The 17,881-nt window shown below is 39.3% G+C and overlaps 1 protein-coding gene and 1 long non-coding RNA gene across 11 annotated transcripts in view; one reads left to right on the top strand and one right to left on the bottom strand.

Annotated features, from left to right (window-relative positions):
• Positions 1–15,761, bottom strand: part of LOC133836337 (uncharacterized) — a 31,558-nt gene extending 15,797 nt beyond the window's left edge. For 2 of the 10 annotated variants that reach the window (XM_062266758.1, XM_062266759.1), the window contains exons 1-3: positions 7,601–7,951; positions 3,088–3,235; positions 527–591 (exon numbers count right to left, since the gene is read on the bottom strand). In XM_062266758.1, the coding sequence (XP_062122742.1) occupies positions 527–591; positions 3,088–3,235; positions 7,601–7,655 (268 nt within the window). In that variant the 5' untranslated portion in view covers positions 7,656–7,951. Of the gene's footprint in view, positions 1–349; positions 592–831; positions 3,003–3,087; positions 3,236–7,600; positions 8,873–15,625 lie in introns of those variants that run through there. The other 8 variants (XM_062266760.1, XM_062266761.1, XR_009893710.1 and 5 more) reach the window with 7 other exon arrangements.
• On the top strand, positions 3,133–4,283 carry LOC133836347 (uncharacterized). Its single transcript, XR_009893718.1, has 2 exons — positions 3,133–3,269; positions 3,351–4,283. It is a non-coding gene; the product is annotated as an uncharacterized LOC133836347 (long non-coding RNA).
• Positions 15,762–17,881: the final 2,120 nt, after the last annotated feature.

Raw genomic sequence — 17,881 nt, 5'->3', positions numbered from 1 at the left:
AGTTGTTTATGTGTTCTTTTTCATTTTTCTTAGCCTTTCGAATGCAAAAAAAATAAAACTTTGTATTTTCATTGTTTTCAGAACGAAAGAGAGAAAAAGGTCAGTAAACGTAAAAGAGAAATGAAGAAATATTACAGAACTGCGATTAAATAATATGATTATGTTAGTCATGTTGGTTAACCGAAAAGCAGATTGAAAATGTTAAAAGGTGGTTAAAATGAACAAATAACTGGTATTTTGAGATAGCGAGTTAAGAGATAGAGAATTTGTATTATTTTGGTTTTTTTTTTTTTGGAAGTTTTGCTTAAGTTTATATAATATTGGAAAAAAATATAAAGTTAATGCTTACAATCATTCATATCGTCATTGGATCTCATTATGTACTGATCCGATGATGATAGTCTTGAATGCCCGTTCGTATTGGGATGAGCTCCCCCCCTATGATCACTTTGTTTTATAGAGCTACGCATCGCCAGTGCAGATGGATTCGACTGATGCATATACATACTATCACCTTCGCACTCACTTTCTTTATACTGGAGCACATTTTTATGCTTCTCATAGATAACCAGGCAACGATGACATCCTTTCCTAAAAAAGTTTTTGATTGCAACGAAAAGTTTTGTATTGTATTTTTGGTTGTTGGTAGATGGTTGTTTAGTATTTTTTTTGGTTTGTAGTATTTTTGTTTTGTTATGTTTGTGATTAGTAAGTTGTTGTATATATATTTTGATATATTTTTGACGTAGTTGGCAGCTGGACTGTAGTATTGTGTTGGACTGTTTCTTTTTGTGTTGTTTCGCAGTAAGAAACAATTAAAATTCTTAACTATTCGTTTATCAATTGTAGATGAAATGTTTTTTAGTTTTTTGTGGTTGGCGTTTCAAAATCAAATACATAACTTTGGGGTGCAAATGATGCAGGTGACACCCTCCTAAGTATGTTCAAATCCCCGTGATATGAATATATTCATTTCGGTAGTATATCCCAAAAAAGAAACTGAAGTAACATGTAAGTATGTGGAAAATGGATATATCTTCTTGATATGTTTGTGAGTATTTAAAGATAATGTTCTGAAGCCAACTCGGTATCGAATCGGCTATTTCATTACAGGTTAAGCTATATATTTTTTTTTTTTTTTATATAGTAACTAAAATGATTATAAAAACGAACTCAAAGGACGTACACTTAAATAACAAAAAAGTTAACCAAAATATATGTTGTTCAAAAGTGATGTTAAACAATTTGTAAAAATTCAATTGAATATTTCAAAATCAAAAAAGATGTAGTTTTTTATATATTCGTTTTGTTTTTTTTTTTTCTGAGGTTAGGCAAAATTTTTGTAGGGACTTTTGTTAGTTGGCCTAGTTGGTTAGTTGGTAAATATGGCACATACGTTCACATATGTATTACGATACTTAAATAGGATTTGTATTCAATATATGTTACGATAGCATTAAGATAAAAATATTGTATGAACACGACAAAAAATTCGTACATAAAATGAGATAAAATTGACTGTTGTTAAACATACATATTTAAGTTTAGTTATGGATTAGTTATGATAGTTGGAAAACACGAAAATGGTGTTTCAAGGCAGACATGAAATGTCGCCTTAAACAAACAATTGAGTTTCTTCACAAAAAGCATCAAAAAATAGGATGAAAATTCACATTTCAGCTACAACTTAAAAATCGCATGACTTAGTAAGATTATCTCTTATAGTAATAGTTAATAAATATGTTCAATCGAAACATGGCAATAGACAAAAATCAAAAATCAAAATTAGGGAAAAAAGCAGCCAAGTATTATATATTTTTTTGTAAAGATATCATTCAAAATCAAAATGGTTGTCGAATTATTTGGTACAAAATACAAAGTTTTGTATGTTTAAGTTAAAGCTCTTTAAAAGGGAACATAAAAAGGAAAAAGAGATGCATTGACATCAAATGTGCAACAGCAAACGAGTCGAGCTCGCCGTTGCAAGCTAGAGGACAGGTACACAGAGGCACCTTTTAAATAATAAATTATACGTACGACGTACGGGGGGGAGGGAAAGAAAAGTTAGTTTTAGATTTAGTTTTACTTTAGAGCATTTACTGTACAAGTAGACAAACATACATATACAAGTTGAGTATATATATTAGATGTATGTAGATGAATGTATAGATAGAGATGTTTGGCAGTAGACTTTTCCAGATAGTTTTTTCAGTACTTTGGCTAGGCTGTTGTCAAACATTAAAATTAACTCACACAGCAGGCGCAGACACGACGAAGGGCCAAGGGACAGGAGACAGTGACAAAAAGAAAGAAAAAAACAAAAAACGAAACTAGTTTCGTAGGCAAAGTTAAGAGCAGAGCAGATGGCAGGCGACGACAGCATTGACGACAGGTTTTTGGTTGCCACCGTTGCTGCTGTTGCTGCTGCCCAACTGCCTGATTGCCTGACTATCTAACTATGTCTCCATGTCGCATGTCAATGGCACTGTGAGTAGCTGCCGGACTGTCGGAGAGCTGAAGTGTGTTGAGTGCTAAGAGCGCTCAGTTATCGGCCAACGCTGCAGCAGTTTTACGTTCTGTCTTAATGAGGTTACTGCTGCTGCTGTCGCAGTTGTTCTTGTTGTTGTTTTTGTTGCTGCTACTGCATTTTGTTGCCCTAGCGATTGGTTTTCTGGAGTCTTACCTTAGCACAGTTCAGCAACACTTTCTTCAAACACAAACAACAACAAAAAGAAAAAAAAAAACTGGAAAACTTATTCAATTATAGGCAAAACACAAAAAAGGGGGACTACGACAAGGAGCACAAGTCATTGTACAAGTACAAGTGCTTTCAATGCCTGTGCTTCAACTTCATCTTGTGCTTCTTCTTCTTCTTGAACATGATATTTCATTGATTTCTTGCATTTGCTTCTGCTTTTTTTTTTCTTGACTTTTCTTTCATTTCATTCTATTTGCCAGCTTGCCAAATTGTTGATTCGAGTGTTTTTTATTCATTTTCTTTTCTTTTCTTTTTTTTTTTGGGTTGAGATGTTGTTAGCATACTGTTAGCGGGAGATGCGATAGATTTATTCGATTTGTGGTACTTACTCATCGACTATCAGATATTTGTTACCATCGGAGGCCGCACACCTGCCGCGATAGCTGAACTGTGAGCCCTTGATGTGTATGGATTGCTGATAGCCCGATAGGAACCAAGAGCCTTCCCAACGTGCCGGAAATGTGCAATTTGTGGGCGCTGCAAATACACGAAGAGAAGAGAAATGAAAATTGTAAGCAACACACAACACAACATTTATTATTCAAGCTGAATAAACAGCATCAGCATAAATTATTAATATACATTTTAATAGCCAAATAACTGAAGGTACATTTGAATTGCACAACAATTGGGCCTGAGGCATGCATGTGACCTCAATTGTTGCTCAGCTCTCCTCTTCCCATTGTTCATTTAACGACACGAAGGCGAAGACGAAGACGCAGCAGCAGCAGCAACATCGCCATAAAAGAGCAGTTCCAAATATGTTTCAATATAATATAAACAATCTCAGCATTTTCCACAGTGAATTGAGCAATGCGACCGCCGACCCGCCCGAAAATTCAGTTGTTCACTTCACTTTCTTGTGGCATTGCTCGTCGTCTAATTGTAATGTCAATTTTTATGCCAAGATTTGTGGCTTTTTAATTTATAAATTGTTTCAATTATTATTATGATTGTATTTAAGTGCGTGCGCATAAGTGTCAGCTTGTAAGTGCCTCTGTATGTGTGTATATAAGTGTGTGTGTGGCTCTAAGAGACCAAAAATTTACGACCCTCTGCCGGCGCAAGGGCGCATAAATAAGTTGAACAAGCAGCAGCAGAAGCAGCACACAACCAGAAATGGCTCGTAATAATAATAATGTCGCACACAGGCATAGAAACTTCTATGTGTGTGTGTGTGTAGACTCATGCTCGATGGCATAAAAACTACCGAAATGGCAATTGTGAATATTAAAAAAAAAAGGAGGCAAGAGAATCGAGCTAACTGGCAAAGGCAGCCAATGCATAGAGAAGGCAAAGAAAACGAATCGTTAGCTAAAGGCATGCCATAGCACAATCAGCGGGGCTGAAACGGGACAGTCACAAACACACACACACACTCACACACACACACATACACATAGGGACTGAGAGAAAACAATAAGTATATCCTATGCAATACATATATAGCAAAATGGTAAAACCACCCTCGTTTGCGCTGCCATTCAGCTGGGAGTTGGGCGTTAGGGTGGCACAGGGCAGAAGAGAGGGGAAGGGAAAAAAGAGAGGCGGTCGGGCTGGGCCACACAGTGAAACGAAACGAAACAGCAAAGCGAAAGCCGAGAGCTACGCATTCAAATATACAAAAGTCGCCAGCAGAAGAAGCAGAGACGAATGTGCGCACGAATCGACTCACACACACACTTACATACACACACACACACACAGCTACTGTAGAGCGATACACATTTTATTTTATTATTCCTTTCCTTTCTTTTATTTTACTTTACTTTACTTTACTTTTACTGTATTTTATTTTTGCTTTTTTCACATTTTGTTGTTTTCACATTTGTGGCAAACAAAAGGTACTCCTGCGCAGGATCAGCGAATCCCTGTGAACTCTGAGCCTCCCCCCACCCACTCACCTCTCCTGCCCACTCTTTGGGTTGCCTCTGTCGCTGTTGCTGACGCTGACTCTGTGTTTCATTGTGTCCAATGACTTGTATATTTTGTTCTGCGCTGCTGTCATAATGTGGCACCAACCAACGTAACTCCCTCCCTCCCTCCCTCCTACACACACTCCCTATCGCGACCTACGCACTGAGTGCGGGAGGGCTGCGGAGGAGCTGCTGCGTACAAAAGTGTAGCATACTTTGCAGGGCAGCTGGCAAACAAACCCATAACAGCGTTGCACGTTCTGCGTTCTGCGTTCCACGTCCCAGGCCAGCCCCAAAGCTGCGCGTTGTAATTGTTTCGCCAATTTCAAGTACCGTGCATAATTTTCCAACATGATTCAATACTTTTGCGTGAGTGCCACAGCAGCAACAACCACAATAGCAGCAACAGCAACAACAGCAGCAGCCAACCCCGAAATTTGTGTGTGCTGCAGGACACACAAACCCTAGAAAACTACACGCTAAAAGCAAATACACAAACGCAACGCCATCAGGCATCAGACAGACAAGCGTACAAATACGTATGGACAGTTCAAATGACGGGCTTTCCACACACACACATACACATACACACACTCACACTTCGCATATATGAACACATATATTTCTTTGGCGTGTTTTGTGTGGATTAGAGTGAGCTCAAGTATGAAGGGAGAACAACGGCAACAACAAAAAAATACACAACAGGGAGAAGAAAGAAAAAAGCCAAATGCTCACGCTCGGGGTGCCGCACATAAAATACCCTTGCAATACGTAATTGACATGTCCTTTCAGCATTATAATGCATATATGGCAATAATAATAACAATCAAATTTAGTGCTTAATACAACTCAAGATTAATGTATTGTTTCGCACTTATCGTGCATGTAAGCTTCTTCCAACTTCCTTGACAAATTGTACAAGAAAATTGGCAGGCCTCTTTTTTTTGGGTTCGAAGAGTATTAAACGCCGTCAAACAATTAAGTATGTACATAATTCAAAGAGTTGCGTTTCGACATTTCGTTTCTTATCAACTGACAGTAATCAGCGGCTTTAACAACACTTTCCTGCAGTCTTATCTGACATATTGGATCAGAACAAACAACAACAACAACAAAATAAGGGAAGGGAATAAAAAAAGTTATGGATTTAAGGGAAGGGAGAGCATACCTTTAGCTACTAAAGTTTAGTTCTGTAATGTATGTTTTAGGAATGGGAAATATAATGTCTATATGCATTCATGTTTCGCGATTACCAATCGATATAGTAAACTCGAACATTCCGATAACTTTTATAATGGATCAACATGTATTCCTATATTAAAAGTAAATCATTCAAAAGAAATCTCGAGTTCGAAAACAAGATATTCTTCTATATTCTTCTTATACATCCTCGAAACGAAAGTTTTCAAATTGGGTTCATGAGTAAACTTCTACTACTACATAAATTCTTTCAAGAACTCCTCCATTTATTGTCAGATTTTTCTAGCTAATCATTTAGCCTATCATAAATAAATTTTTTTGTGGGAAAATTGAAAGTAAACTTTAAAGAAGTTTGCAATCGTATTCTATTAGCTAGATATACATATGTATGCATATTTTCAATTAATGCTTGTTTTAAATCTTTAATTCAAGAATACCTTCATTTCCTCTCAGACCTTACAAACTAACTAACTTATCATTAAACTAATCATAAATGAAATTCTTTGTGGGAAACAATTTCCTCTTTTGTTCCTTATACTATTTCTTATCTTATATCTATATTCCCGTGACTAAAATAGGACTGTTGCACCCTCCTAAAAAGAATTAATTTAATCATGTTATTTATAATGTAGCTAATTATGATAAGATAATTTCGTACCAGGCATATAATAATATACGGGCTTTATCTGTATATCTACTCGGATCTTGATGTGTAATGACTACTTTAACGCGTTAACAGCTCCTTAACCCAATTAAAGTGCCCACACCTTGTGGGTGTGTACGCATTAAGTGCTTATGGCCAGCCAGCCAGCCACCAGATGAGAGACTGGACCACCCTTATCGACGAGGCTACGCACCATATACTTTCACACACACACACACTAGCACAACAATCACCACACACACACACACACTCACACATAGAGTGGCTCAAAGAGCATGACGTTTCGCTTTAGACTCATTTGCGTTTGCATTTGGAATTTGGACTTTCGCTACGCCAACAACAAGCAAGAGAGGGGGCGGCAAAGAAGCGGGGGCAAAGCAGAGAGCCCAAAATGCTTTTGTCTAACTTGAGTGAATTATGGTCAGCGGTCGGTGGTTGTCCGGCGGTTGCCTCTCTATCCGTCTGTCTGTCTGTCCGTTTGTTTCGGGCAATTTCCGTACAATTTGCCATTTGTTCGTGTTGTTGTTGTTGTTGCTGCTGCTGCTGTAGCGGCTGTTGCTGTTGTGTTTTCTTTTTGTTCTCCACAAAAACAACGAACAACGAGAACATCGGACGAATAAAGTCTTTTTGGTTTGTTTTTTGGGTAAATTCGTTCATGGAGAAACAGTTGAAACGCATTATACGAGAACGCAGATCTGCGGTCACAAACTACTTATGGATTCAATTGAGCATGACCATACAGCTGCCGAGGCCGAGGCCGAAAAAAAGAACCAAAAACCAAACAGGGGGAGGGAGTGTTGTGAGTGAGATGGGCGCAGACTGACAGACTAACAGACTGCCTGCCTGCTTGCCACTTGCGGCAGCTGACGCACTCGACGCAATGTTTGCCCACTAAAAATTATGCTCAAAATTAAATGAAATGTTTTCAGCGGCAGCAGAGAAGGGAGGGAGGGAGAAGGAAGGAGGAACGACATCGTCGCCTGTCTCTCTGCATAAGGCAAATTATAAATTCTTATCATAGCGCTACTTATCGGCATGCGTTACGCGCATTCCCTTACTTACCATCTTGTCGACCGCCCCAACCGCTCACGGACGTGGCCAGCAGCATCGTCAGCATCAGCGCACCCAGCCAACTTTTTTGCCGATGTCATGCTGTAGCTGCTGATGTTGTGGCTGCTGATGATACAGCTACTGCTGCTGCTCCTCCTGCCACTGTTGCTGTTGCTACTCGTTGTTGTGTTCATCCTTGTGATTGGCTGCTGCCTGCTCCTCGTCGTGGTCGTGGTCGTGGTTGCGGTCGTGGCCGTCGTCATCTTCGTTGTTTGTGTTATCGCATTGGAGCTAGAGTCGAAGTTGGAGTTAGAGTCAGAGTTAGAGACGCTGTGCAGCAGCTGCTGCCAGAATTTCAGCCACGTAATGCTAGGAAGTTCCTGCGAATCCTGCTCCTGTCCCTGCCTGCTCCTCCTGCTCAAGTCGTTCCAGCGCACTAATATCACCGTTATAGTTAAAGCACCTACATTCATCATCAACATCATCATCATCATCGCCTTGAGTATCATCGTCATTGGCGTCATCATGAGCTGCATCATGTGGCAGCGTCTCGCCAGTTGTGGCCAGCGCAGTTGTTGTTGTCGTTGTTTGCGAATTGTTTGTTGTTGCACTGCTGATTGGATTTGCCAGCGACATGGCCAGCGACATCGCCACGCCATGACTTTGTCGTTCTCGTTCGCGTCGCATTCGTTCACGTCGCTGGCGCCGCACAGCCGCAGCACATTCCAAGACGTTGCTGTTGCCGTTGCCATCTACAGCTTCGTCTCCACCTACAATTGGCATAACTAATTGCGACGCCTTCTGCTCGTGTCTGAGATCGATGCAGTCCATGGGTAACTGGATATCACGCTGCAGGAATTTGCGCGCCACCTCAGACGACGCAGCTGATGAGGATGATGATAATGCTATTGTTGTTGTTGTAGTTGTAGATGTTGCTACCTCTGCTGTTGCTGTTGCCGCTGCAGTGGCTGCTGTCAACGTTGTGGCTGAGGCATGTTTATCATAATTTGTATGTTCCCAGGGCTGACAACAACAGCTGCAGCTGCAACCGCCGCTCAACTGCTCGACGTTGGCCTCCGGCGAATGTCCACATGGATAGCAGAAAGGCGGTAAATAGATTAACGACATGGCTCTTGCTCTCGTCTTGGACGTGGTCCTGCTGCTGCCGCTGTTGCTGCTGCTGTTGCTGCTTGTATTCATGTTCCTGTTCGTGCTCGCACGCGTGCTCATGCCAACAGCAGAAGTCCTTCTCGTCCTGGCTGCTTGAAGCTGCTGCTGCTGCTGCTGTGGCAAAAGACAAGAGTAGAATATTTGATTATTGTTATATGCGATAGATGTGTATTTTGCACTCTCTCTCTCTGTCTGTGCTCTGCGCTCTGTATTATTATTATGAAGCGCAAACACGCTGTGGCAGTGGCTATGCCAAGTAAATATGAAATAAGGTGGCAAACACACACACACACACTCTGATGGTGAATGTGAATTTGAATTTAAAATAAAGCGCCACCGCAGAGCCATTGTTGCCTATATTTACATACAATATGCATGCACCAAGCATGTTTGTCTGCCTCGTCTTGCCATATATATATATATATATATATGTATATTTGGGGGTACATATGTATAAATAATCCCACAAAATTCATTGTTCAACAATCCAACTCGAGCTAAACACAGCCATCCATATCTCTCTATGCAGTTGCCCCACCAAAAATAAAACTTCCTCGGCGGCGCATTAAAAAGCAATAAAAATAAATATGCGCTCTGGGAAACCGACACTCCAAACAATCCAAATAAAAATGTCCAATGGCGCGTAAATCAAAAATCACGCGCTATAAGCAACCAAACCAAAAAAACATAGAAAAAAAAGATATAAAAATTAAGACAAAATTTATACCACGCACCAAGTTAAGATAGAAGCACACGCTTCGTACACAAATTTCCCATCCGCTGTTGTCTCTTCCGTTATTATTTTTTGTTTTTCCTGCATTTAGCGCCTCCGGGTAACGGGGCATTGGGGCAACAACCGAACAATATCAATATCATCACAACACCAACAAAAACAACAACAACGACCACTTGAAAGATTTATTTCGAACGTTTCTTGCAGACATGCCATGGAAATTATTTGAGAAAGAAAAAAAAAATAAACTCGCATCAAATAAATTTCTCATTCGATGGCCAAAGCAGACAATTTGTTGCGCAGCAAGCAATTATCATGTCCATAATGAATTTTCATCGTTATTTAATGCACAAGCAGCTGCTTTAAATCAATGCATCACAATAAAAACTGCGAGAGCGCATTTAAATTCAATTTTAGCTCTTTTTAAATTCGACACCTTTCAGTAAAACAAATCTACTGAAGACCTCATAATGTTTTATTGCTAATTTATAACTCGAACTTTAAAATAGAATCAATTCGTACAGAAAATAATATTAGTGTTTCTAAGATTGAAACAATTTGTTACTGATATGATTTTATTGCTTTATTGCATAATATTGCAACAATATTAACTTGAGCTTCTTTTAGTTATAAGGTAAAATTTTAATAGGTTTTAAAATACGTCATCTTTGGCATGGGAATTATTGAAAAAATTAGTTCTTTAAATGCTACGCAAATGATTTCGATATAGATTACTTGAGTTTATAAAATATAAACAAAATTAGCTACTGATTCATTTTAATTATACAAAGTAGAATCGATTTTATAAAGCAATGCAAATTCTTTTATAGAATACCTTTTAAAGTTGTTAAAAATATGTTCCTAAAATGATTTTGTTGCTATAACTTTGCTTTAATACAATACAATTTAATAAAATAAATGAACCTTTTTTTAATTATTATTCCAATAGAGTTTACGACTTAAGAGAAGACCTTGACTAAATTAAAGTTGTTCAAAGTTTTTATTGCTAAATTAAAAACTGAATTTATAAAATAAAATCATAATTTGCTTGTGCTTTATTTTAGTTCTGAAAGTAAATTCTAACAGTGGTTTTAATATAATAACTTTATCACAATATCTTTAGTATAATAAAGATGGTAAATATTGATTTTTTAATGCTACGTAAACATTATAACATTATATATAAATTGCATTTTTTTAAAATGGAATCATTTTAGTTGTGAGTATAAATTCTAATAGGTTTTAAAAGGCAAATGAAATTTTTTGAATAAGTTATCACAAGACCCTTAACATAATAAAGCTAAGCTGCGAGTATTTCTTGTTTTGATGAAATGCTGCACAAATGAAATTGTTTGTAATCGCATAAAGATATTTGAGAATGATTAGATTGTTCTAAATGAATGTAAAAATGTTTGTGGAATGAATTATTAATCAGCCAAGGGGACGACGTCGTTGTCAAAAGTATGTGGGGCACTTAAAAGAGCAATCGCTTCAAATATCTTTAAGCACATTTTATACACATTAATGAGTACTCGTGCGAGTGAATATGAATGACGATGGCGATGGCGATGGTGAACTGCGAATGGAGAATGATAGACAACCTTCCCCTAATGATAACCATGTACAAACACGGTTGCCAAGACCGAAATCAAAAGGCCAGAATCACAGTCTTCTTCTCTCCCTCCTTATATTTTGATGAACTTTCCCATACGATGAGCAGAAGCTGCTGCTGCTGATGACGATGATGAGAATGCGGATGAGACTGAGGTGGAGAGTGTAGTATATAGAGGGTATAATGCAATTTTCATGTTATGTAAGCGCTGCTCTTAGCCCGTCATCTATGCTAATTAAGTTAATTAAAAAAGTACCAGCAAAGTATTTGCACTTGGCCAACTTCACGTCATAATCAAAGTTGAAGCGCATCGCATGGAAAATGAAGCCCAAGTCATGTCAAATGCTCTTAAAAAGCCAAAGCAGCTCGCACACAGACGACGACGACGACGATGATGACGACGTCAATGCTAGCTAGCTTGGCTTTGTGGCAGTAAAAATGTGGAGATGGAGATGGAGATGAAGCTGATGCTGGCTGGAGAGATGCCATTCACACACTGGAGTTTCTTTATAAAGAATCAAGGAAATACAAAACACACAAAACAAAAAAAGAGAGACAGAAATGGGGCCAATTATAAGCTCCATCATTAATTTAAATAAAATTAATTTCCCATTGGCTCACACAGAAAAATGCCACAAAAGAATCGCTTCGCTCAATAAGACAGTTTTTTCTTCTTTTTTTTTAAGGAGGGAGCAGATAAAATGACAGAGCGAAGGCGGGCGGGAGCAAAATGACAGCAGACGGTGGCAAATACTAAAACATTTAGGCGGAATTATAATTTTGTTTTCGCTTATTTATAATTTACGTTGAAAATGTGAAACACCTGACAGCTAAAAAAAGAATTTATGTTTGCATGTTTCCCATTAATTTATTTTTCCAAGGCAGCGGCTCCTCTGCAGGAAAATGCCAGTGTTCGCCCCGTCATCTCCTCCGCCCTCCTCCTTTGGCTGACTTCAGCAAACGTTGGCGCTGCACGAAAATGCACAGCACAAGCACAAGCACAGCAGGGGCGCATTGGGAAAGCCCAAGAAAGAAGAGGAAGGCACGGCAAAGACGAAGGCAAAGGCGAAGAAAATGCACAAGGCACATTTTGCTATCACGTTTGGACTATAAAACAGAAAGGCGGCAGCGCCATCGCCATCGTCATCAGGCAACCAGCACCAAAACTTAGAGTCAGAGACGGAGTCGGAGTCGAAGTCAGAGTCGAAGTCGATGCCAGTGTCTGCAGCGCATTGCTGCTGCTGATGATGTTGTTGATGACATGCAGCGCCAGGGCCTCCTTCGAAATGGCAAAATGGCAAAAAAACACAAAAAAACACAAAAAAAAACAACAAAAAGGAGAATAAGATACCAAGACACAGTCGCGAACTACGTTGTCTCGGCGCAGTGGAAAACTTGTCAAGTAAATATAAACGAAATATGTGGCACGGTCACCCATTCTCTGGGGCCTGGCAGCAGCAGCACTTGTTTTATTTCATTCCCATTTTATTATTATTTTTGCCCACAAGACGAAGACGAAGACGAAAACGAACTCGCAGCAAGTGGAAGTCGACAAACAGCATGCAGCAAGCACCAAGCGGCAAGCAGCAGCGAGCGGCACATAAAAAATATTTTTATGCAACATTTTTATGATTTCCGTCTGGCAGCGAGCTGCTGGCTGCTGCGACAAAAGGCTGAAGGATGAAGGCTGGACCGACCGACCAGTTGGTCTTACTACACAAATACATACACATATAGAGTCAGCTCCTTCTTCACCTGCTTTCAATTAAATGACACTTTCCTTTCCTTTATCTTGCATGCGGTTGAGCGTCTGAGTTCTCGGCTTATTTCTCATTACGATTGAAATGTTCTTTGCGTCCCTCCAAAAACCTGGACTGGGGTGACTTCCATTCTCATTCCCATTCCCATTCTCCTTCATCATCCCATCATTGTAGCTGGTGTTTTTCTCTCTTTTCTGGGGTGTTGATGGCAACGGCACACATCTCCCTTGTCTCACTTCATCAATCATTAATTTCGTTTATTTTTAGTGAAAATAATCACTTTGAGGCAACATATGCGACCCGACAATGTTTCGCATGTGTGTGTTTTTGCCAAAAAACCAAACTGTGCACAGGGAAAGCATGACAAAGTGTCGGATCGTCCGGCCATAGCTTCAGCTTGAACTTTAGCAGCGTCAGCTTTAAGCAATTATCAAATGGAAACGGGGTATAATTTTATTTGTGGCAATGCGAAATGACTTTATTGCTTTTGCGGCAAAATAATACTGGGTAGGTTTTGCGGCCAAGGGTTGCAGCTGTCTATAGCCGGGCCTGTTGGACAGGTTAAGCTGCATTAAAGTGAGGCCAGTGCTTAAGTAGCGTTTTACATTGAATACGAGAAGAACAAGGGAAGAATACTGTGACGTCTAAGAGGTGAAAGTTCACCAATCCAAATACAAGGCAAGCGGATTGCAGTTCTAAGAACAGCTATCCGAACTGGGGAATATTCAGTTTAACGATGATTGAACGATTTCGAATTAGTAACAAATTTAACTTGTCTTCAAATTGACTTGACGAAACGATGTAATTTGCTTGGAAAATAAAACAAATCTATATAGTTGTCAGAGTCTGAAAATTATAATTATTTCCGTTTGATATATTATTTTTAAAGACACACGTAATTAGATAGATAAATTATATTCCAAAATTATCGTGATTATAATTTAACAAACTGGTTTTACAAAGTATTTCTTTGCTTTTCACAAACCATAACCATTAATTTTAAATAATAATTATTTAAACGCATACTCATTATATTTGAGCGAAAAAATTAAATTCAAAAATAATGATTTATGATTTTCGCTATTGTTGCTCTCTCACACAAAATTAAAAATTTCATTTCAAATTATCATTTTAATATTGCTAACAGATATAAGTTTTTGATAGAATTCTAATTAAAAATTGTTTAAAATAAAGCGATCATTGTTTCTGATGCGAATTACATGTTATTATTTTTATATGGATTGTGCTTTCTGCCCATACAAAATTCTCATTGAAACTATAGCAAAAATTTTTGATTATTGTATTTTTTAATCGCTTGTTTTTAATTTTTGATTTTGATTGTAGCAGTTAGCTCTATCTCTTTATTTGTATATACGGACGGACGGACAGACGGACAGACACACAGACGGACAGACGGACAGACGGACATTTTGGCTTACCGCAAAGCTATCATAACTCAATTTTTTTTTGCAAAATTTATAGGAATTTTTGTTAACTGCAAAAAAAAAAGTTTCATATTTCTATGCATAATGCATAGCAATTTTTTTCGAAATTTCCTTAATTTTTGTGTTATGAAAGTCTTGCGAAATTCAAACCATATACTCTATCAAATTACAGAGTCGGATTAATAATGTCAGTCATATTATAATTTCAAAGTTCAATGCACTTATTAAATTGATTACTATGAACAAAATTCAGACCATTTTTTTATTGCTGCACTTACAAAGGTAGTATTTGGTGCAGTAGTATATATTGTAATTCTGTTCTAATAAAGATATTATTGTACTTCTGTGCTAATAAAGATATTGTCAAGATTTGCGCAAGCAGAGAGAACTTTGTGCGTATCTCGGACTTCCAGTGAAATCATTGTCTTATCGCAAAAGTGTAGCTAAGGAAGTTAGTCAACGATTGGGTCATACTACGAACACCCACCAAGCTCACCCTTCCCCCCACGCGCATGTTGAGAAAATTAGTCAACACCGTAAAGCAAGTGACAGACGGACGGACGGACAGAAAGGCGGACGGACTTGGATAGAGCTGGAGTAATTGACTTAATGCAATGCATTTCCGCTGTGCTGCGGGTTCGAATTGCTATCGCTATCTGAAAAGCCATGCATACCAACATGATTTTTATCTATTATACACACACGCACACACAGACACACACACTCACACATGCACATAGATGTGTGCATGCAATATGCATGTGTAGTTGTCGATAACATAAATATGACAGGATTGGCAGCCGGACTGCAGCAATTGCACTGCGCGCACCTCATTGAACTTTTCAGACAAACACAATTTGTCCGATAAGGAAAAAAAGAAAAAAATGAGTCTACACGACAAACGACACGACACGAGGCGCAGAGAGAACGGGGTGGGGGGCCGGGCGGGGCAGACGTTGTATGGACGGCGCGCACTAATGGCCACCATTAATAATTGAAAAAGTGAAACAGTTGAGCATGTGAGCAGCATGTGAGGGGAAAAGGGGATGGGGATGAGATGCCGAAGCATAGTCATAGGTAGCTGAAACACTCTCTAGGAGTGCGCAAAAGAGGCAAAAGGGGTTGCTGCAAGTGGGAGGGAGAGGCAGCGATAAGCTGGGGGCGACAAAAATCTATAACCAAAAAAGTTATGAATAAGCGAACGAAAACGAACCACCAAAGCGAAGCGCAGCCGAGAAAAGACGACAACAACAACAACAACAAATATATGTGAAAAGAAAAGAAAAAAAATGAAGAAAAAACGTTAAAGCTACAAACCTGTTCTATGTCGGCGTCAATGTTGCTGTCGCTGCTGCTGCTGCTGTTGAAGCTGCTGCTGCTGTCGTGGTTGTTGGTGTTGTAGTTGTTATATTTGTAGTACATGGCGAGCTTGCGATGCTGCGACGCTGGCGACACGGCGACAATGTTAAAGTTGCTTTTCCTGTTGTTGTTGCTATCGTTGCTGCTGTTCTTTGCGTTGCAGCAACTTCAACTGCAGCCGTATCCAAATTTAAGGGAATCGCGTGCAAAGCGTAGCCAAGCAGCATTGGAAAATTACACAAATGCTGCCCTGCTATTATTATTCTTGTTGTTGCTGGTGTGATTTTCAGACGAATTTTCCGCTGCAGGGGCAGCAAGCAGCGCAAGAAGAATCGCAATACGCGCACGAATCGAAACTGAGACTGCGACGACGATTGCGACGACGTCGTCGTTGTTACTCTGCTGCTGCTGCTGCCGCTGCTCCTCGTAGTCGTCGTTGTCGTATGCGAACTTCGTCGTCGTCGGCGTCGTGATCAAGGGGGGAGCGGCAAAATATTGGAGCAAGGTGTTTCCAAACAGCGACAAACGGCGACCGCTGCAACTGAGCAGCGAAACACGACGACGCGGCGAATTCACTGCGTTTGTCTGCGCAAAAGCAGAGATGAGAGGCTTTGTCTCTTCGCTCTTGTTGTTGTTGCTCTCGTTCTCTTCACTGTTGTTGTTGTTTCGTGTGTGTCTCCCACCACCAACCGTAGTGAGTAAAGTTAAGTCTGTGGACTTGTGTATTATGTTGGGGCTGCTCTGCTTGCGCTCTGCCTGCGCTCGCGCTCTGCCTGCTGCCGCCTCTGTGTCAATCGAATTAAACTGAGAGCAAACTGAGTAATTGGGTTTAGATATTTTTCCACAGATATCGAGACAATGTTATATATTTCTTCTTGTTATTTAAGCATTAATTCAATAATTGGCCAGTGTTGTTGGGAAATTGGAAAAATGCAGCTCAGTTCCACCAATTCACTCACACACACACACAGCACAGTCTTTACATACACAGTCACACACGCGCGGCAGTGTATACAAAAAATCTGCACAACAGTTTTTTCGTTTTTTGTAATTTTGTATTGAACTTCGGGCATGGAAATAAACCTTGAACTTAGCGTTTTTTAATTTTGGATTGCGCTAACTACAGATTTTTCACTTTGTGGGGTCACTTTTCTTTGTTATGTGAATATTTATGAAGTGTAAATCTTCGCTTTACTCTTTATCTAGTCTTGCAAGCAAAAGCCGCACAGCCTGTGCGCAGCGAAAACTTCTGCTGCAATACACAAATTTCTTTCTTATTTGCTGCGCGCACCACCGCCACCTCTCCACTCCTCTCTCCAGAAGCAGAGAAAATAATAAAAATTCTTTCTTCGCGACGCGCGAGCACACGTCCGTCCGTTACTATTCTGTGAAAAAGAATGAGGAAAACCTAGTCAGCGTGACCGCATTTTAATTTTTCAAATATGCTGAAAGTCACAGCAATATACCAAGGTCACAATTCCAATAAATACCAACCACTCCATATAGTAAAGTTTAATATACGGAAAGTACGTGTACGGAGGAATATTTTCGATCCAATAAATTTTGCAGACCTTAAACAATTTGGATTTATTAAAATAGCTTCCGCCGAAAAGAAAGAATTCAAACACGAAGATCGAGTATGGTCTCACAGCCAGCTCAACCGTTAAAAAAATGGTCACCCTGAATTATAGCAGTACATCATTAATCGATTAACGGTTCATGGTAAGCACCGCGTAATTTTTATCGGTTCGTAAAATTTAAATTGTATGAAGAAAAGAACAGCAAAATGACACTAAACAATGAGATAACGGAGGCATAAGTTACCTAAATGGCATCTTTTCATAAATCTGACCCGGTATATAATTAACTTTTGCGTGTTGTTGAACCCTTAATCGCAGTCACTTAGCACTTTTCCGTTATGCGGTTAGTCATCCGTCATTATTCTGCAGTAGAACACACACACATACATACATGTTTATTGCCAAGGAATTTATGAGACACATTTCGAGTGCCTGCGAAACTGAATCAGCTTTCTTGTCGTCACTTTCTTGAAGCTGACAAGCTTTTGTATAAACAAAACCACGCAACGTTTACAAATGAAATTAGCAGAGTGGCGTGTACAATATCACTTAACGAGATGAAATACAAAGAAAACCAGAGAGAGTAAGAGAGAATCGTTCAATTACGGTCTCGACTTACTGCAGAAGAGTCCAA

This window comes from Drosophila sulfurigaster, chromosome 2R, assembly GCF_023558435.1.
Source record: "Drosophila sulfurigaster albostrigata strain 15112-1811.04 chromosome 2R, ASM2355843v2, whole genome shotgun sequence".
Classification (NCBI taxonomy): domain Eukaryota; kingdom Metazoa; phylum Arthropoda; class Insecta; order Diptera; family Drosophilidae; genus Drosophila; species Drosophila sulfurigaster.
The sequence above is the reverse complement of the archived record's forward strand: the minus strand, read 5'-3'. Positions and strand labels throughout refer to the sequence as shown.